Genomic DNA, 21,560 nt, shown 5'->3' on the forward strand with positions numbered 1-21,560 from the left:
AGCATCTGTTTTTAAACGGTCAACAGAACAAAAGTGGCTAGAAGTCAAATTCTAAATTCTTCAGAAAGACTTTATTTAGTTAATACAACATCAGAGAAGAACAGTACCTTCCAGGCACACAATTATACAGATAATACTCTTGGATAGAATCTACTTACTATTTGTCATCAATTTTAATTAAGAGAACAGCACTGAAGTTAGGGGCTAGGAAGTAAAACTGAGCACTGCACTTGTTTTACTAAAATAACAGCTATAGCAACCTTGAGTACCTTATCTCTTTTCCCTCCCCACTCTCCCCACAAGGAGTTAATAAGGGAAGGGAGCCCAGGAAGCAGGGCTCTGCACTGCAAAACATCAAATCCAGTCCTGTCAAGTAATAATGGAAAATTCAGTGGGACATGAAAATCAGCCCAATAAAATGTTATTTTACCTGTTGTTACGGTACCTTCCTTGACAGGTGCTATTTTTTTTTTCAATGCTGCAACGGAAGGATTGCAATCAGAAGAAATCTGTTGGTTTAAAAGAAGCTGCAGCATTTCAACAGTACAATTTTAAAATGATGAGATAGCAACTGACGTGATTCAAAGCAACAAAGGTGAAAAGCGATTTGCCTCGCGTACCTTAATTCTTTTGTGTCATGCTATCATATCTGCACCACTGTTGCAAGCAGGATGGGTTACTCCCCTCCCAGGGAAAGCCAGATGTCCTCTTTATATCTGCCAAATGCACTTTTCTACAAGCAGAGAATCAATCTGTTTACTTCTAGTGAAAGTGTTTTACAGCTTCAACAAATATAGGAACCCAGCATAGTTAATAACTAACCAGCGTTAATAAAACACCGCAAGGAAGAATGAGAAAGTAAAGCAGCCTGAAGTTATTACTAACATACACAAAATTCTCACGCTATCTTTCTTAACGCACCTCTTGCTCTCGTTTATATAGTAGGACCAATGGCACACCAGCTACCTCCTATGCATACACAGCATGCAATGCATACATAAGGGGAATTTGCAGCAAACATAATGAAACAGTGCAAAAGGATAGCGAAAGCGCTATAGAATGGGGGAGATGAGTTCAAGCAGTGTGTTTAGCACTTTGGCTTTAGCTGAATCTACCGTGCCTTCATGCACGCGTACGTCCATTGGTCTGCTTTCTGCAAAAGGGAGATTCCATGCCATTTAATCACAAATTCCTGGGATGACTCTCTCTCCTTGTTTGTGGGATGTTTTTTTAAAGTGTGTTTACATTCTTGTGTGTGGGTTGGGAATTTAGGTTTGTTTGTGATGAAACATCAAAGTTGGTTCCCAAATTATTACCGTGCAGTCATTTATGCTTTGTACCTTCCCACAAAAGGACGATAGAAACACACACGTTGAGCGAGGTTTATGTATTATTAATGGCGTCAAACTAACCTGTAAATCTTAGTGTGGTGTGATCTTGCTTCGCCATTCAGTTTTCCTGCTCTTATTTATCCTACCCACTTCTTTATTTATTTTCTATTTCCGCTATCAGATTTTACAAGTAATACTTTCTAAACCTTCATGTTAAATAAAAAAAATAGTAACGCTCCATAAACATGTGAGTGTATTTGGTGTATCTAGTTCTGTGCATCAGAAAGTGGCGTTTTAATCCTGATGTGTGCATTACAATGGAATGTGGCCCATAACCTTTCTGCACATAGTGTGACAGGGGTTGTTGTACAAATGATGCCATCACAGGTAGGTAATTACAGCAGTCAGAGCAGATAGAGGCTGGAGCTGAGACTGCTGTATTTTATCGTAGGGAGTTTTCTCAGTTACCAAAAAGTACACATGTAAATTGACAAAACTTACAACTCAAACAAGCAACAACAACAAGAAGACTCCTAGAGTTCCACAGAACAACTCTGTTGTCTTGAAATCGATAGCACCGAGAGTGGAGACCAACAGACACAACACGTTGGCCTTCTCTTCAATGTATGGTTAACCCAGGTTATAATGAGTGCTACCAAAAAAACTATCCCAGTTGTTGAGCTGTCTTTATTGCAACACGTGTACATCTCAAACAGCATGAGAGATGCTATTCAAACACACACAACACATTAACTGAATGCACAACAATCCCATAAAGCAATCCATTTACGCTTTACAGACCAAATATTCAACCACTGTTTGAGGAACACATCCTTCTTCACTGAGCTCAGTTTCACATTTAGCCATGTTGCTACACTTTTGCTTGCTCCTGTAGTAGTAAGGAAGAACAAAATCCATCCCTAGCCTCTGAATAATAAATTAGATGATGAATGAACTTAAAGAACACATGCATCTATTTTAAATATCTTTATATAATTTAAATTATATTTACGAATATTTTCACATGGTTTGTTTTTCTGATGGATTGGAATCCTGATCCATTCAGGATCCCATTTCAACCACAGAGAGCTGCAGGCACAGCTAAGGAATGGCGTGCTGCATTGCAAGGGCAGGAACAAGGAGCAGCTAGGAACCAGTCACACAGCAAAGGCTTTGTGTCATCAAGCCACATCCTTATTTACAGCATAGATGCTTTTACCTGGACTAGGAAATAAATTAATTTCAGTTCCTTACATTTATGCTAGCTCGGCAGCAGAGACCTGTATCTTCCATGGTCTGTTTAGCAACTGTGACTCAGTGATCCCTTTATTGCAAAGCCAAACCAAAATTCCAGCACACTTATACAATAAACTTTCACCATATCTTAATTATACGTGGGTACGTTGTCCACTCCAAAAAACAGGTCATCAGACCTGATAAACATCTCCAGCGTGCACTAACCAGACAGAGTTCCTAAATTTAAAGGCTTGCATCCAGTTGAAATTTCCTTGGGGTTTGTCTTCCCAATACCCCAAGTTCACCCACACATTTCCTGTCCTCACCAACTGAATCGCAGGCTGAACGAATGAGACTGGTTCTGTGCTAAGGTTTAAACTTCTCTGCCCCAGAGCATGGCCTAAGCCTTTGCTTAGATGCAAGCCAGCGTTCAATACAAATGAATTCTGGTTTAATGGGCACAGACTCTGATGTGAGGTTGGCAGACAATGTGGACACAGCCTGATGCCTCTACATGGGGCTGTGGTGCTCCTGAGTGAGCTGGCAAGGCGATGCAATTCCAGCAGTTGCACAGCTCCAGCCTACTGCTGACCTCTGTTCCTTCCCCAGGCTTTCACAAACTAGTGAGATACTGCAGAATCATAGAAACCATTTGAGTTGGAAGGGAGCCTTAAAGTCATCTGGTCCAAGTCCCCTGCAGTGAGCAGGGACACCTACAGCTCCATCATGTGCCCAGAGCCCTGTGCAGCCTGACCTTGAGTGTCTCAAAGATAGGAGCACCACCACTTCTATGGGCAACCTGCTTTATACTGCCTCACCACCCTCACTGTGGAAAAAAATCTTCTTACATCCAGCCTTTGTTTCAGCCCAGGATACAATTGGCTCTCTGGGCTGCAAGGGCACGTTGCTGGCCAGGTATGCCTTGGATCCACTGGATTCCCTACGATTATCTCAGTAAACAGAAGGAAGTGCCTTACTGCATTTTTAGTTTTTCATGCTTCTGCTACAATCTCACCTCTGGGAAAAGAAAATCCTCTCACATGGTAACACGGCTCAGCCCCTCACTGAAAGACCACAAGAAGAAGCAACAGATTCACTGAGCTGCAAAACAAAAAAAAAAAAAGATAACAAATTTAGCATGGACTTAGGAAATGGAGCCCAAACAGTCCCTGTATGAAGTAAAAAGCCATCTCCTTCCTCTGGACCAATAGTGAACAGGCTGCCCAGACACCTGTGGGTGCCCCATCCCTGGAGGTGCCCGAGGCCAGGCAGGACAAGGCCCTGCATAGCCTGTGCTGGGGGGCAGCCAGCCCATGGCAGCTCTTGGGGCTGGGTGAGCTTCAACATCCCTTCCAACCACTCTATTACTCTGTGATTTCATGATTGCTCAGACGATTTAACCTGAATGCCACAAAACTCCAGCCCCTACAGAAACAGCCGTGTTCAGGGCTCTGAAAGCACTCACTCTTTTTATTTAGGTTTACTTAGCTGTGAGGCATGCCTGAATGATGAAATGGAGACTGGCATGCACTGCTTCCACCTGCGCTGCCCATTGCACTTGTTGATGTACTACGGTTTCCTTGCAAATAAATCCTCCCATGAGGTGACGGTTTGGTTCTATTAAGCTCTTTGCCGGCCGAGCTGCCTCTTGCTACCTTACCGTACTGCCCTCTGCTATGCACTACAGCCGCTCCCAGGGCTCCGCACCTGTCCGCCTCAGGGAGGGGGAGCTGCCGCCGCCAGCTGAGGTGAGGCGGGAAAGCCGCGCGGGGAGCGAGCGGCGGGGGCAGGGCTGTGGGCGGCCCGGCCCGGCAGGAGGAGGGCAGCTCGGCAGAGGGAGTGGAGGGCCGCGCCGCGCTGCACCGCGCCGGGCGGGAGCACCTGGGCGGGCTGCTCTGCCTCCTCCTCACGTACGTTTCGACTTTCTTCCCCGCCCGGAAACTTGGTTCGGCAGCCGCGCCGGCCGCCACCGCAGGCCGAGTTGGCGCCGGGCTTCCCTCTCCTCTTCCCGCCCCGTCTCTTTCCCTCCAGGTGAGCGGCGGACGAACGTGGGGTTGCGTCGGGGCGGGGGTCCGGGCCGGCGGGGACGGAATTTCCCGGGGTTCCACGAGGGGACGCGGCGGCCGTGAGGGGCGGAGGGAGGGCGCTGCGGCCGGGGATCCTGCGCGCGGTGCGGGGACGGTGCCCGCCCCGAGGAGCCCTCGCTGGGCCCGGCCGTGTCGGGCGGGGCTGGGAAGCGGCCCCCGGTCCAGCCCCGCGAGGAAGAAGTGCAGCGGCCGGGCCCGGTGTGAGGGGAGGCTGCGGAGCTGCGTTCCTCTGATCGATGCGCTAAGTTGGCACGTTTTTGATGCTGCGTTGATAATTAATGCAGAAAAGCCTAATAAATAGCAGTGGGCAAAGGGGAGCAACGTGACGGCGTGGACGTTTTGGGAATGCCTTGAAGGTAATAAATACATGAGGTGCTACAGATGAGGTAATGTTCTGGAAGGGTTTGTGGAAGGCTCGCAAGGAGCCGTGTGAGGGGTACGGTGGGATGGGAAAGCTTTTATTTCAGCTGGTGATGGCAGTTTTTCATGAGGGTTTCAGACTGTGTGTTGAAACAAGGTACAGTCCTGAAGTATTCCACAGAAGCATTTGAGTTGGAAGGGAACCATAAAGGTCGTCTAGTCCAGCTTCCCTGCAGTGAGCAGGGACACCTACAGCTCCATCAGGTGCTCAAAGCCCCGTCCAACCTGACCTTGAGTGTCCCCAGGGGTGGGCTACCACCACCTCTCTGAAACCTGCTCTAGAGCCTCACTGCCCTTATTGTACAAAACAGTTTCTTTTAGTTGGAAACCATTTCCCCATTCCTATCCCAGCAGATGCTGCTGAAGAGTCTGTCTTCTTTTTTATAGTCCCCCCTCCCACCCTCTAGATACTGAAAGGCCACTCTTAGGTTCCCTTCTCTTCTCCAGGCTGCACAGCCCTGGCTCATGCTGGGCTGTGCTCTCCTGACATCCACATTCGTCTGCTATTACCCTCACTTTCAGCTTCGGGCAGCAAAGAGCGGTGCCAGTGGGGAGATGGCACAGGAGAATTGTCCCCCTGGGCATACTGGGGGCTGTATGCTGGGCCTGGAAGCACACTGCCATCCCTTCTGCTGATTTGTGGTCCCACTGATCCAAAATGAGTACTTTCCTGTTGCTTACCAAGCCTACAGATGAGTAATGCTATTCGTTTTCTGCTCCTGTTTTACAGCCAAGGATCAGAACTGTGTAAAGTCTCCTTAGAAAACAGTAATCCAGCCCAAGGGCAGATAGTAAGTTTTGTGAGAAGTCTCTGCTGTGTCAACAGTATGTTGGCACCAGGTGACAGCACACAAGTCAACCCAGGGAGACTCATATCACTGTCATAAGGCCCCGGAGGTTTCTAGTCCAGTCCTTTGGCTTTTGGAGACTCCAGAGGAGCCCTGGGTTAGGGTGGCACAATGTGGTGTACAGGACAGTAGTTACCCTGCAGCAGCAGTGCCAGCTGTGTGCCGTGCCTCTGAGGGACAGCACTGACGTTTGTCCTTGGTGCTTGAAGGCCAGAGTTCTTTGGCAGTTCTCCAGTTAAAGAAAGCAGATCGTGCACATGGCTCCTCCAAAACAAAACTTCTAAGTTGCAAGCTGAAACTCTTAATGCCTGAACTGCTCCTTTACAATACTGCTAAGCGGATGTAGAATGTGCCCTGCTGAAAGGAGATGTCAGTGGTCACGTTTATTGCCTTTCCCAATGAAGTTTGCTGCCTGAAGAAGCTCGTGAAGTCAGAACAGCACCAGTGCATGTGCAGGGGGGAAAAAATGGGGGGGTTCTTCAGCTGAGGATGGAGCAAGGAAATATCAGGTCAGTCTTTTGTGGAATTAGTTGGAATACAGCTGTGCTGGAAAACCACACCTCTCTTACCTTCCTTGCTGTGTCTACCTTTGTACGCAAGCATGATGCATATATAACTCATTTAAATAACGGAGATGTACTGGCATAAAACCTCACTGAAATGGAATGGAGAGAGGGGACCTGTGGTTGCAACAAAAAGGAAGTTTCTCTTGTTGAAAAACAGGCTTCTTTTGAAGTTTCTTACCAAAAGAAAATGAGGGAAGTAAGAGCTGAGGAACAAATCCAACCACCTGGTGTGAGGAATGAGAGCTGCAAAAGGTGAAAGAGTTCCAGAAGGAATCTGGTGCCTAAACGACCTTCCTCTGCTGCAGAAAGCCATGAGGGTCAGAGATGCCTGATGGAACAAGTTGAGGATTATTGTGCATAACATGAGTGCCAGCTGAATGGAGATCCCAGTAACGTCAGTTAGCACTTGTAATTAATGGTTTCATAAGCAATGATAGTTCTGTACTTCCCGAAGCACAGTGACTGGCTGAATTTACCTGTTCATGCAATTGTAGAGTCCTAGGCTTAATAGTAGGTGACCAGAATAAAGTACCTGTTGTTCACGAAGCACCCGCTGCTGTATTTTTAACTCTTTGGTGTGCACTGCCACGTATTTCTTGTTTTCTGCATTGAAAGCAAAGCAGAAGTTAAAAAAAAAATGTGCTGAAATTGCGATTATCAGCTTGGTTTAGAAAATAGAGCTGCATCATCTCATTCCAACTGTGTATTTCTTGTGAGAGTGGTTGCAGCTGTTGTCTGATGGGCTGGAGGATGTTTTGTTGGTCCATTACAAACCCCTCTTGTTTGGCCTTCTCAGCTTACTTCAGTGGTGCTGCTCGTACAGTTGTTAGGAATCGTGTTTGACAGTCTCCCATCAGTTTGTGCTTTGATTTATAGCATGCAAAATGTTACCGGAGGCTGAAACTTGCCCTGGAAGTTTCTTGAAAGGAATTGAGTTTAAAACCTTTTCGATACTTTGGATGAGGAATTGTCCACGTGCCAGCATGCCATGCACTATTGGGAGTGTCTGAGGGGATTTAGGTGACCACAGGTACTGGGAATTACTGCGCTGCTCCAGGAAAATAAACTCCAGGCTGAAAGAAGGGAAATGGAATCAAGCTGGAGGAATTTGAAGAGACAATCAGCAGCTTGCACGTGGGGGTTGGTTTTATGTGTAGGGCTGCTCCAGAGGGTCTTTGTGCAGAGTTTTTTGATGACTATATTGTTCCTTATTTGGAATTGTCTATGGAAGGGAAGTAGTGGAATGGACTTGTTTAAAGGAAGGGCTGCCTACCATTGTCTGCTCTTTGCCTGGGCCTTAAATCGAGCAAGCTTTGCAAACAGCTGCAGCAGACTTTCTCATTAAGAGCTGACTGTGTGGCAGATAAGACGGGGGTTGAGATGAAACATAACCTTCTTCTCTGAGAATTTCTGCTCATCTCTGCCATCGCTCCTTTTGTGATTGGTGTAACTTTTGATCGGCCCTATTTGTAAAGTTCTCAGACTTATTAACCTCTGCCCCTAGACTAATAAATAACAAATACATTCTTCTCATCTAATAAGCCCTTCTACGGGTCTATAAATAGAAGAAGGGGAAAAAAAACCCAACCAGCAACCCCCTGCCTTGGGAGCCTTGAGTCTGGGGGATATCCTTTGTTAAACGATGTCATTTGAAGTGGACAAGAATTGCTGTGTGATTATTTCAAGTAGGATGCACAGAAGTAAACAACGGTCTTCTGGGCCTTTCTGTATATGTGACTTAGTTGAAAAGAAGAGTTCTGCTGTGAGGTTAGCACCTGGCTGAGCGGGGGGGGTTGTGCCCCGCTCCTGTCTGGTGCTGCACCTGAGGTCATGTTGGGGCAGCTGCCTGCTGACGAAGGAGGGATGGCACTGCTGCTTTGCTTGTGGGTAGTGGGAGGACTTCGGTCAGCAGGGCTGTTCCAGCTCTTGGAACTGCTGAACAGGCCACGCCAATTTTTTACATTATTTTTAGAGCAGTGGAACATAGATAACGATTTACTCATAGTGTAAATATGTACCTTAAAAAGTTAAGATAACAGTGGTTCTTAAAGACCTATTTCTCATACCAACTTACAGGCAGCAATGAATCAGGTTAAGACTTGAAAAGAAAGTCTCTTTCTGGTTTGTTCCCCCTAAGCAGTGAGGGGTGTTTGTTTTAACTAGATATAACCAGGAGAAAGTATGTGGCAAAAATGCATCTTCAATTGCCTGTGCAACTGTGCTTAAGCTTCTGAACCCATAAAACAGATGTCCTAAGCAATAGAATTTGTGTGCTTAAAACGAGCTGCAATGTTGTTCTTTAAGTCTTTAGGAGAATGTAGTGGAAAGAGACTTCATTTTTTCCCCTCCACTTTCCTGCAGTGCCTTTGAGCTGCCCTATGCGGGGAAGGCCGTTTGGTGACTGGTTGCATCCTGCCTGCCCGTGGGCTGGCGGGAGTTTAAACTGCTTTCAAACCTCCCTGCACACCCTGAGGAACTGCAGTGAGAGCTTGTGGGCTGGGGAATTAGTTAGCCTTTTTTTTTGTTTTTTAAATGAAGATAACTTGTTTTCTTTCCCCTTTAGCATGATCTGATGGGATGTAAAGGGAGCTACAAACTCAATTATCTTTTAATTCAGCTTCTAAGTTAGTTGGAACATGCTCGGGCTAGATGGTACTTTGCACTCCTTTTGATGAAATGTGCTGTTACCTTGTGAAGGGAAGTTTGCGCTGCTGTGTGCTGGGCAGGGTGAAGCGCCCTGCTGCTGCCTGCTGGTATCAAGGGATGCTTTCATTGGCTGTTCCAAGTGTACTGCAAAAAAAAACCACAACAACACAAAAGTGCCAGTGTAACTGAGACCCAAATTTGCCTTGGTGCAGGTAGCTAAAAGTTCTGTTACTTTATCCTGCAATAAAGCCTTAATCAGATGATTCTAATGGTAACCACTGCAGGTGTGACAGAGGATGAATGCTTTGCTTTCTCACAAGGCAGGTGAGGCCTAGAACTACAGAAATGCCGTATGTCTACCCAAGGCAGTCTCACTCCTCACACTGCTTATAATTATATATGTTAATGTCTGCCCTAGTAAGGATATTTAAACATGGACTTTAGAAACACGCAGTTGTATGATGCGCAGTTTGCTTCTTCCCTTATGGACTAGGCATAAAAAACACCCGCTCCTTTTCTGACCTGCATTCTATGACACTCAGACCACAAATAGACAATAGTGTACAGGTTGCCATCAGGCTACTGCAAGAGCAGTAGCTATCGGGGTTGGCCACTTACCAAGGCTTGTACCTGGGACAAGCTTCTGCATGTTACATGCTTATTTCATATTCTGTAAACCCTGGTGCTGTTTTCTTTCCATAAACAAGGACTTCTCAGGTAGACACAGTGGTGTGTGATGGGATAGGAGTGCCTGGTGTTCGTATGACATAGCATATTCACCTCTTGTCCTCAAAAACCCAGCTCTTAGGAAAGTGTGTGTTGCACCAGATATTTAGATGAACTTAAATCTCAACATCAGATCTCCTCCTTTGATTTGGCTTGCGGCTTTTTGCTTCAAGTGCAGGAGAAGTTTTGGTTATTATCAATTAGGTCCTTTCTCCTTAAAGCACAGTAATGGATTCCCCCTTTCTTTGGAGAAAGCCTTATTCACAAATGTCTAACGCATTTTAAGGGATGGAATTGTAGGTAGTTGCCCAATTCAAAGCGTAGGTGAGATGGGGGTGGAGGTAGGGGTATTTAACTTCCTAGAGAGTGATTATTAGATGCAACAAGAAAGACAAAGCACACAAAGAAAACACACGCGTGCTGCCGGCAATGAAGACCTCATAGAAGTCTGCGTGTTGTATTCTGCAAAGAAGCAAATTGATTTAACTGGTAAAACAGAACAATCTGCATAAGCTTTATGTTCCTGTGACCATGAAGCAGGCGGCTTGCATGTCTGTGGGGAAGAAAGGGTGTGGAAAGGAGGATGAATGTAGTGGAACCATCTCGCAAAGGTGAGAAAGCATCAGAAATGTAAATAAAACAGCTTCTCCCGCAGCATTTATCTTCACTTCACCCATTTGCTGGCATTGAAGTTATCAGTTTTTCAGGGCAGCGTGCTAAAATAGTCGTTGTTTAATCTCCTTGGAGGAACAGTGTAGGTGAAAAACATTTTATACCTCTCTGTTTAATCTCTTGTTAAAAAGCAGAGGAGAGAGGAAATTTACAGGTGCTTGCTACCCAGGTGTTATTAACTGAATAGCACCAGAATCTCCTGCTCTGTACAAAGGATTGTCGGAATCACACTGTGCTGTCCTGCTGCTTTAGAGCCAGACGGGCCTTTGGTGAGATGGTTCCAGTTCTGTGGCATTGCCGTGGCAATGCTAATTGAGTTAAGAAACTCAATGTCTGTATGGCATTGAGAGAAATGGAGCAGGAGCACCAGTTCCTTCATTCTGCTGTAGCTTTTCCATAAAATCAGGTCCACGTTTGCCATTTGTGCTGTTTGTTTCTAGCAAGATTGTAAAAACAAATAATACAAAGCGAAGAACTTCTTTTTATGCTTTCCGATATTACTACAACCACCTGAAAATGAAAGCCTGTGTGCCATGCTGAGAACTGATGCTGCAGCAGCTGCTCAGGAGAAAACCCTTGGGCTAGGCTCCCTGTCATCAACCAAACCTTGGAGCACATCCCTCTGAATCAGGTTTTCTAGAACAGCACATCTTTTCTACTGTAACGTGACAGTGATCCTGTCCCATGAAAGTACTGTTGAGAAACTAGATGCTTGCCCAGAAATTCAAGCAGATTAAATTCCAAGCAGTCCAATAAGCACAAAAATGCGAGGGCTTTAGAATAAAACTTGTTTTCGGGTTTATGGTTAAGGAAGGAGCAGAAGTGATGGGGACAACGAGAGCTTTTTGAACTGGCAGTCTCTGTTGAGATGGAGTGCAGCAAAGCAGCCTGGATGTGGAGCTCCTCATTGAAGCATTCAGGTAGGTGCTGAGCAGTTCCTCTCCCAGGTGCCTCATTAGGAACCCTTGGCTTGAAGGCAAGGTTAATCATGGAAGGGGTTACTTCTTGTATAGCTGGACCGACCTCTTGTTTACAGCAGCTTTGGTTTCATACTTTTACTTTCAGTGGCCTAATCTTCAGCAGTATCAGAAAGTAAGAAGGAAAAGCAACAGGGCTCTGTGCTATCACCTTTGTAAAGCATTCTGGCATTTGGTACTGCGCCTTCTGGAAGAGGCAGCCTGCTGCAAGTATTGCTTAGGAAGATTTGATGTTTCAACACGTATCTTCTGGTGACTGATATAAACTAAGGATGGTTCGTTCATCGTTGTGAAAGACTGCAGCAGTAATTGGAAGTGTTTGAGCAGGATGCTGGTGTGCTTCATAGAAAACCTGCCGCTTTTTGTGCTTGTGAAATCTTCCTTCAAAGCAGAGCTGAAATTCAGCTAAAGAAAAAACAAAGCCAGCAGTTACAGAACACTTCTGCAATATTCCAGGTTAGAGGAGCTCAAGGCTTGTGAGCCAGTTGGAAACTGGAGAAAGTTTTGCAGTGTTTTGGTGTCCGTTTTTCTTATGGCTCATAGCTAGCGCACTGGGTTTGCTATGTTAGGATCCACCATGAATTTGTTGCTTTGTTTTATGTGATCAGATTACTTGTAGTCGGTGTCCTCCTGGTGTGTGCCCTCGGTTGTCATAATCCAGAATGTGCTGCCTTTGTTTTGTCCACCTCCCAAAATTAATTGTGTTGCCTTTACGTGGAATGCCGTATTTCCAGTCTCCCAGGGAAATACAGTCATAAATATAATAACTGGCGCAATTATCACAGACAGCTGTTACACAGCCGGGTACGTGGGCCATGCACCCTTCATCCCAAAGCCAGCTTTTATAGCCGGGCTGTCAGTATCAGCATGTGTTAACTCGAAGCCCTTGTATTTCCAGCATATTTTCCATGGCATGAATGTGTTTTTTTAATATTGAGAACGAGAATGTGTGTGTGTGTAGTTCAGCATCTTGAGCTCAGTCTGTAAATGGGAACAGCAGCAAAGTCGTACCCCAAGGAGATGGCACTGAGGTGTATTTGTGACTGAAAGTGACCTGTATTGAGCGCTGGAGCAGGCGAGCAGGCAGGCTGGGACAGAACTTTTTGTCATGTTTTTAAAACAGCACGGGATGAGCAGGGGTTGCTGGGATGGTCTGGCCTTCAGAAGCCAGAAAGTGCAGCAGAAACTGCAATAGATGGAGTGGGTTTCCAGCTTCACTAAACAGCTGGAATCCTGGGAGCAGGCTGCAGGACAGCTGGAGCTGGGCTCCGCCTGAGCGTTCGGCTGCCGTGCCTGTTGTGTTCAAACACTGCATTTTCCAGACACCTGAGGTCTGTCTTATTGCACAGTAGTCATCTTTGCTGAATAAGACGTTAGCAGTTTCCCTCGTACAGAACATCTGCTTTCTGGCTGAATCACTGAGCAGGCGGAAGGCTTGTTTGAGCCTGCTGCCCTCCCCGAGCTGCTCGCTGCCTCGCTGAAGGCTGTGTGGGATGGGTTCTCTTCGTGGCTGAGGTGCCAGGCCCCAGGTTCCCTGCTGGCTGCAGGAGGGTCCTCCTGGCGGAAAGGGAGGTGGGATAAAAGGAAAAGTTTCTTTGGCACTTTGGAATGAAACCTTCACGCCTCGCTTTCAGGAATCTGGGCTCGCAGGGACAAAACAGAGAAGAAAAAAGTGCAGTAAGGTTTTGGTGATGCTTTTATCTTCCACGAGTTCTGGAGTGACTCATAAATGAGATCATCACACATAACTTTAGGCACAGAAAGCAGAGTATGAATTTGGTAAATAATGCGGTGCCCCCTTCCCTCCCCCCCCCCCCTTTAGAAGTTGTTTATCAGCAAAATTAGCATAGAGTTTGTTTTCACTGAGGCAGTAGAGTTGTTTAATCACTTGCCAAAATCTTATGCAAATAGTACAACCCGAAGCACAAGTATTTTGTGTTGGTAGGTGTTAGCCTTGGAAGCTTCCTTAAGTGCGGGTGCTGAGCTGATTGATCAGCATTGGCAGGTGAGTGATGCTGAAATGTTCCCTTTTCACGGGCTTCGAATCCAATGGGAGCTTTCAGCAAGAAAAACAGCGGAGGTGTCTGAGTCTGGTTCAGGCAGGTAACGAACAGTGGAAGGGCAGGGAAGAACAGTGGAAGGTCAGGGCACATCTGCTCCTTTTTGTGGATGAGAGTTAAGGGGTGAATGCAGTGAAACGAGCAGGGGCTGTAGGCCCGATGTAAGCCCCTTCCTGTGGGGGAAGATGCTTTCTGGCTCAGCAGTGAGTGGTTTGGTGCCTGCTTCCCCCTGCAACTGCCACCACTTCTCTGGAACTACGTAAAAATTTGCCCGGGAAATCACTTGTTTCTGCTGGTGATATATTATCCCTTTAATTAAATAGATGACTTATGCTTGACAATTAATTGAGGTGGAATGATGTATGTTTTTTATTAGAAACCCGTGACTAATTTTTTCTGGCTGTTCTCGCTATCTTATTGTTCTTGCCTACCCTCCTGCAGTGTCGCTGCTGCGTGCCAGCCGTGTCCTCCAGGCACTGGTGCAGACCGGTGTTCACTCTTGCTTAGGCTGTGACCTGTTTCAGACAAAGCAACTACTTTCAAACATTTTCCATTTCATCACGGTTGCGCTTTTATTTTTAAAGGGGGATTTTTTAAAATGGACTTATAAAACCCAGTAATGTAACTTCATCTAGTACCATGTCGCCAGGTTAGGAGTCATCCTTCTGCAGCAGTGGCTCTGCCTGTGTTCTGCTAGCAAACTCAGGTGAATTGTATATTTAATGAGAATAGGCAAGATTCAGAAGAGGTGTGACTGGAGACACTGTTATTGACATCAATACAGCAGCAGCTGCAAAGAGCTCGGTTTGTCCCTTACCTCTCAACCTGTAAGAAGCTGAAGCTCGAGCCTTTGTCTTATTACAGCCAGCTTTGACACGTGCTGTATTCATGGCTTTTCCCCCCTTAGAAAACTTGAGTCTTTTCATAGAGAATATGTTTCCGTGGGTAAATTTAGGCATGGATGAGAAGGGAATAATGCGTTCTTTGTTAACACTGATGTTTTGTGGAGGGAGTAGCTGAAGAGGAAGGAAATATGGGTCAGGTTTTTTTTTGTTTCTTTTGAAATTTCTTCCTCTTCTTCTTCCTCATCCTCAGAGCGCTCTCCCAAAAAAAGACCAAACCAGGAATCCAGACAAGTAGAAATCCTCAAACTGGTCTCTCACCATCCGCATCGTACAAATGGTGCACGTTCAGTGTCGTCTGGAAAGCTCCGGGGGGAAAACCGGTCCATGTCAAAATGATTCTGTCAGGAATGTGCAGTGTTTGTCTCAGCTTTTCCAGTTCATGCATTTAGCGGGGTTTTACACACCCTGTGTCACTGTTGCATGTAAAGGAATTTCAGCTGCACTTCATCCACTGAAACATTTTGCTGAATCAGGTCCTTGTGATCTCTCATCCTTGGGTTGATCATTTACAGGATCTCACTGCAAGGAAGAACTCTTAAGGGGTCAGTGGGGGTGAGAATATCGGGGGAAACTTAAGGTGGGAACGCAATTTAATTAATTGGCTACATCACGAGCTGGCAGTTGGCTGGAAATCTCTCTTTCTCTTCTTTTCAGCAGAGGAACTCTGTCAGACAGCTGCTACGGGACGCATTTCCTTCCTGCTGCCCTGGGAGTGCACTTCCTGGCCACCATGGCTGATCCCACAGCAGAAGAGCAGGCACACCACGGTGGTGAGCTGTGCTGTGAATGCGGACAGTTCCACCTCTTGCCAGACAATCATCTCTACAACTTCCAGAATGAAGTGGACGATGAACTCATTTGCCATATCTGCCTTCAGCCTCTGCTCCAGCCTATGGATACCCCCTGTGGACATACATACTGTTTCAAGTGCCTTGAAAACTTCATGCAGGAGTATAACTTCTGTCCTATGGATCGGAAGAAACTCTCTCTCCAGCAGTGCCACAAGTCCAGCCTTCTAGTCCGAAACCTGTTGGATAAGCTGGTTGTCATCTGTCCGTTCAAGGCAGAGTGTCAGCAGACAATGCAGCGGTGTGAACTAGAAGCTCACCTGCAGAACAGGTGCTTTCCCCTTTACCTTGCGTTATCACTCCTTGCATCATACCACCTGTCTCGTGTGCTTCTGAGCAGAAAGGTTTTTAGATGGGGACAAAATGGGACAGCACAGGTGAGGTGACAGCAGGTGAGGCCAGAAAGGTGGGGGTGTGTGAAGACAGCATAATTATGAGCTAGGGAGGCAAGCTCCCATGTGCTACAGGGCAAAGACTGAGATCCTTCCTTGCCTTCTTGCAGGCAATTTGTCTATGAACACAAAACCACTCAAACGTATATAAATTGTGTGTCCTGATCTGGGGAGCCTGTCTGTTTGTAAACAATTAAAACATGCATATTTCTTCTTTTACTTGCATGGAAAAGAAAGACAGGCACTAAGTCAATACTCTGGAGGCAAGGGATCCTGCAGTGTTACCAGTTTAATTGGTCCAATTAAGATGCGCAATGTATGTCTTTGATCCAAATAGTGTAAGTCCCTCCAAGCTGTGCATTATGCAGTTGCTGAATCACCTACTTATAATTCCATTATTCTTTCTCATTCTTCTGCTGAGAAAACGAAGCACATGAAATATACATTTTTCCCTTTGCGTAGAGAAAGAGGTTTTTTTCTTGCACTTCGGCAGAGATGTGTAGGTAGTTCCATTGCTGGCTAAGCTGGTGGCAGGCAAAGTTCCGTAGCTTTGAAAGAAGTGCCAGTGACAGAGGTCTTGCCATGTTCCTAGTTAATGATTGCAGAAAAGGGAGCTAAGTGCAAGCTGTACTACAGGCAGAAGCAGACCTTGGTAAGGTGTACTTTTCTCAGGGGGTATTGAGAAACTCAACTTGTTTCTCTTTAGCTATGTTGTAGCTTTTTGAGTCCGTGCTGTATGTTATAAATCGGTCACCCAGCATTTGGGATACACTCACGGTTCCAGTTAGGCACATACCTTGCCGTTCTTGCTTGTCTTTGTTACCACAAGCTGAGAGCTCATGTTAAGAGACAGGGACAGTGATGGAAGATGCCCTGGGAACGCTTACAGTGTGCTCTGTGCTGCTTTCTCATTACCATCAGGGCTGAATGCTGGTGCTGAAGACAGGACTGCCTAAGTAGATGTGGTTTAGCACAGGCATGGCCAGAGCAGGGCTGGGTACAGAGCTGAGAGGTCAGTACCTTCTTCTGAGCTCCATTAGTCTGCCCTGGTACCAGTAAACTTCTGTCACTTGCTAATCCCTCTGATGCATGAGTTACACTTTGGAGAGGGAGGCACCCTTCAGTGTTTATGTTGAAGGTCTGACTGGAAACGATATCCTTCCCATATACAGTTCTTAGCATCTCCAGTGGGGATGGAGCAGACTTTGGGTTGCAGGTGTTGTTTGGATGGAAAGTGAAAAAAGGAGGAAAAAACAAATTACACCGGGGTTTGGGTGTTGGTGTTTTTTGACCGTGAGATTAAATTATGGTGGGATTCCTAAGGGAATTCCTAAGGGAAGTAGCATCTGGCAGCTTGTTTCGTGGGGGGATTCTATCGCTCTTAGCAGAATCCATTTATTTCTCCACATCTTTAAGAGGGTTGTGCACAAGTGGGTCAGCTAGCTTCTGCCTGTAACATTTAGGGTCATCTTGTTGGCTCCAAGCAACAGATGACCAGGGACACACTGGAGGAAGTAGCAACCTGGGTAAGGCTTGTTTATCCAGAATGTAAATAGAGTTTAATTTGCAAAGTGACTCCGGTAAACACCCAGTACTACTCATGTCTCTGAAAGTGACGCTGCTTTCGCATTCATCACCCTCCTTACCTGCTACTTTTCTGTAAGTGCTTTTGATAAAAGAGCTTGTTTTTCCTCACTTGTTTTTGCTGAGAGAGCTACGGTGTAACTGCACACAGAGCACATTCTTTTGAATGCAGAATTATTCCTTGAACCTCCAGGTGGGGAGTGGTCAGTGGGAGTAAAGCTTCTGTGAATTGCTCCCATTCATCCTCTGCGTGGACTGGAGGCCAGGAGCTGCCCGAGGGTCAGGCCTCGTTCAAGGGAGAAAGAAGCAAGCTCTGCTCACTGCTCTCCCATGTTACCGGCTCGTTAAAAACAAAGCTTGATTCAGGGCTGAGCTTGAAATTCGAGTCACTTCCTTTGCATAAAGTTACAGTTCATCATCAGCTCTAAAAGCACAGAGCTAAGTGTTTGCTTATGTTTTAAAAGAGGTATTGTCTTCACTGAGAGTTTGCCATGTAAATATTTAGCAAGAGTAAGTCCTCTTCCTATTGCTTTTTTTTTTTCTTTTCTTAATATTAGCTTAATAATTTTGGAAGTAAGCAGGTAGTCCACTCTTCTGCTTATGCAAGTAGAAGCTGAAAGTGGAATGAGAATTACTTCAAGCGTCTGTGATATAAGCTCAGCAGCTGCTGGGATCCTGAACGTACTTTTGCCTGCCTTTGTCACTCAGAGCCTACGTGTGCTGGGTCAGTCACTTACAGTCACTGACAATGTCCCTCCAGGTGTCCTGGCTTCAAGAAATACAAATGTGAACTACAACGGAAAAGGAGCCCTGTTTCCAAAGGGAAGGAAGAGCCCCTCACCAAGGTGGAGACAACCACGGCCAGGGATCCAGAGGTACCCAGGGATCCGGAGGTACCCAGCGGAGGATCCACGCTTGTAGCGGAAAGCTCCGCAGCTGCTGTGGTATCACTGGGGACTGCGGAGCCTGGACTGGTTAACCCAGCTTTTGAGGAGATTGAAGAAGGTGAGAGTTTGATAAATGGATGTAATTATGTCATTACCTTTTATAATATAGAATGAGGTAATTATTTCAGACGCTTCAGTTTTTCAAATGTCCGCAGCGTTGCTCGATATCCTCTCTTCCCTCAGCTTGTTCTTGAGGAGAGGGAAGATGCAATGATGGATGGATGGATGTGGAAGGATCTGCTCAGAAGCATAGAGCTGCAAAACAACTCTGAGATCTCAGGCTGCAGCGAATGTTGTATTTGCAGTTTTCTTTGCAGAAACAAGTGCAGTTTCTCTCAATGGGAACATGCAGCACTAAAAGCACTTATAGAAGCCAAATAATCAGTAATGAGGAAATGCTCCAACTTCTTAATCTTGTTCAGAAAGTTAAATATACAGTTGATTTCCTGGAGTGGTCACTACCTCCCTAACAGTACAAAGCAAGCATGTTTTTATAGCCTGGCCTGGTTCTGGATTAGTAACTGGTTATGAAACCCTTGCAGATAAAAGTAACCATCTGCACTGCAGCCTAGAACCTCTTGTGTCAATCCCTGCCAGAAGGCAGGAACATGGAAATGTTGGTGCCTTGTTTCAGAGTGTGTCCCGGTTTCCAGGTGTGCAGAGACTGGAGCTGGGTTCTTGTCTGCTGATGTGCTATTACACAGGTCAAATTAGTTCTTGGTTGGCTTTTACCCTGCGTACACTTGGAGCAGATTTTGCATCTTTTGTATGAGAGCTGCCGTTCACCTTTGCAGTCAGTCTGCTTGGCTTCATTAGAGTGCTGGGCTTGCCTAAATGCTGCAGTGCTGGTAGTTTTAAAATGACTTGCTAACAGCTACTTTCATCTTCAAAGTGTCTGAGAAGCATTGCTTAGGCTTCAGGAGGCTGTGAAAGAGGTAAACATTACCTCTGTGTTGTAGGAGAGATGGGAGAAGAGGAGGAAAGGAAATTAGAGGAGGGGAAGTTGTAGTGAAGTGTCTGTGGTAGAATCACCTCATGACAATCCGGTAATTATAGCGCGGCAGTCCCCTTTCCTAATGGGTGCTGTGGAATTTGGGATTAGTGCATGTGTGCTTCTAGGAGTCCAGCTGTCACAGCAGGAAAAATGAATCTCTAAGTGAAACATACTGAATGCCCTGTCGTAAAACACAAGAAAAAGCAGTGAGAGTTAAAATTTGCCACAAGTTAGGGCAAGATGTTCTGGAGAAACTACAGAAATAAGGCTTTATTAGCTTTCAGTTTGACCTAGTTTTTCCCCTCCCGATAACTGCTTTCTCTTCCTTTCCCTCTAGATGCTACTTTTGAACACAACATGCCAGTGTTTAAAGTCTTGTGGGGCCATGTGGGGGAAGGTTCCATTCACGTGTTGGTTTCTTTTCCTCTTTGATTTCCACCCTCAGACGTCCCTCAGAGAGCCAGCCCTGTGGCTGAAACGAGCACCATTGAAATTCACCGAGAAGATCCAGAGGAAGAGCTTGGGATGAGAATAGTTGGGGGTAAGGACACCCCGCTAGGAAACATTGTTGTTCAGGAAGTCTTACGGGATTCTGTCATTGCTGCAGATGGAAGAATAGCACCTGGGGACCATATTCTTGAGGTATGCAACCCTCCTGTCTCATTGCTTTAAAAAATAAAAGCACTGATCGGATGTGTCTGTCAATAGCATCATCTGTCTCCTGGAGCTGAGAAGTAGGTTTGTGGATCCTTCTGATGCCTCAAGATTTCCAAATTCATACCATTTTATATAAAGATAAAAGATCTTTACATGATAAATTGCACCCAGTAGCACCATTTCTTTCCAGTTGATTGTGCTCTAGCTTGGAGGTTGTAGTTACTTGCTTTACTGTGTTGCTTAAGATGTGTTTCATTAATGGGCAGGTTGGAAGTTTAAGACTTTACAACTTGAAGTTAACACCACGTATATAACATGAGTAATAAGGAGCACCAGCCTTGTACCATGCTGACCCATGGCCAGATTTAGTTTCCAGATGAATCCAACATGCCGTTCTGCTTGTTGTAGTGTGCTAAAACCGAGGTGAGAGAGGCTTATCCATGGCACGAAAGCCTACATGCAAAAAAACTGTTAGCACCTTCCGGCTATGGCTGCCCAATCATCTGTCAAGCCATAGAGACCTAATTATCCTGTTGGGTTGAGGATGTCAGTAATGACTGGCAGCCTGTGCACAGGTGGCCGATTGACTGTCCAAGTTGGTTTGTCATGCAGACCAACAACACAGCTTCTGTTCTATCCAAACTGTACACCTTTCAGTCTTGACTGAACCGTAATTAGAGCAGCCCCCCACGCTTAGTAGCCCCGATGCCGTCCTGAAAGAAGGACACTACAAAATCTCATGTGACAACAGACAAAGTGAAAATCAGCTTCTCAGAGTTCCTTTGGTAAAAGCACGATTAGAGTGACGGTTCCAGAAGTTGTGTAGGGTGTGGGCTGCTCTCCCAAGTGAGAGGTGGGTAGTCTCCAATTTAGCTCTTCTCCTCCAAGAGCACATTGAATGCTGGAAGTTAGTGGAAAGCAGTTTTGTGGTGTCATGACATACACGTCGTGATTTAACATCTTGCAGTTTCAGGTTTGTACTCAGCTACTCACACCATCACTGATGGCCTTAGTTCATCTGCATTGCTTTTTAAAACAACCTCTGCTCTCTAATGTGCATGAGGAACAGCTGCTTCAGTCACAGCATTGACTGGGGGTTGTGCATCCTGTCTCCAGCTTTGTGATGTTGTGCGTTGTAGACAGCGCCTAAATTAAGTAGGTCCTGATTAAGGACTCTGGTTTGTTTTTCTAGGTGAATGGTGTCAACATCAGCAGTGTGACTCACTGCCAAGCTGTGTCCTTCCTGCGCCACCCAGGTCCTGTTCTCCACCTCATGGTCCTGCAAGAGAAAGGCTTTTCCAATAAGACTGCACAGCAGGACTCCACGTCTGCTACAAATCAGGAAGTGATCCATGTCACCTTGATAAAGAGAGACCGATCCGAGCCCTTGGGAATCAAACTGATCAGGAAGACGGATGAGGCAGGGATTTTTATTCTGGATCTGCTGGAGGGAGGTTTGGCAGCCAAAAATGGGAAGCTGAGTCGGAATGACAGAGTCCTGTCTATTAATGGCCAGGATTTGAGGCAAGGAACACCTGAGACTGCTGCACAGATCATCCAGGTAATTTATAACGCGGAGAAGTTGTGTGGCTAATGATACAGCAGCTTCCTGCATTGATGGCAGGGCTTCTGCTCTGACCCAGGGGCTAACAGAAGATGCTGGA

General features: G+C 45.9%; 1 protein-coding gene across 6 annotated transcripts in view; it reads left to right on the forward strand.

Moving 5' to 3' along the window:
- The first annotated feature begins 4,204 nt into the window (after positions 1-4,204).
- LOC140251160 (ligand of Numb protein X 2-like) overlaps positions 4,205-21,560 on the forward strand; it is a 28,918-nt gene continuing 11,562 nt past the window's right edge. For 2 of the 6 annotated variants that reach the window (XM_072334550.1, XM_072334552.1), the window contains exons 1-6: positions 4,214-4,315; positions 4,522-4,598; positions 15,129-15,593; positions 18,059-18,303; positions 19,685-19,881; positions 21,089-21,457. In XM_072334550.1, the coding sequence (XP_072190651.1) occupies positions 4,244-4,315; positions 4,522-4,598; positions 15,129-15,593; positions 18,059-18,303; positions 19,685-19,881; positions 21,089-21,457 (1,425 nt within the window). In that variant the 5' untranslated portion in view covers positions 4,214-4,243. Of the gene's footprint in view, positions 4,316-4,521; positions 4,599-4,716; positions 5,011-15,128; positions 15,594-18,058; positions 18,304-19,684; positions 19,882-21,088; positions 21,458-21,560 lie in introns of those variants that run through there. The other 4 variants (XM_072334551.1, XM_072334554.1, XM_072334556.1 and 1 more) reach the window with 4 other exon arrangements.

Source organism: Excalfactoria chinensis, chromosome 4 (genome assembly GCF_039878825.1).
Source record: "Excalfactoria chinensis isolate bCotChi1 chromosome 4, bCotChi1.hap2, whole genome shotgun sequence".
NCBI lineage: Eukaryota > Metazoa > Chordata > Aves > Galliformes > Phasianidae > Excalfactoria > Excalfactoria chinensis.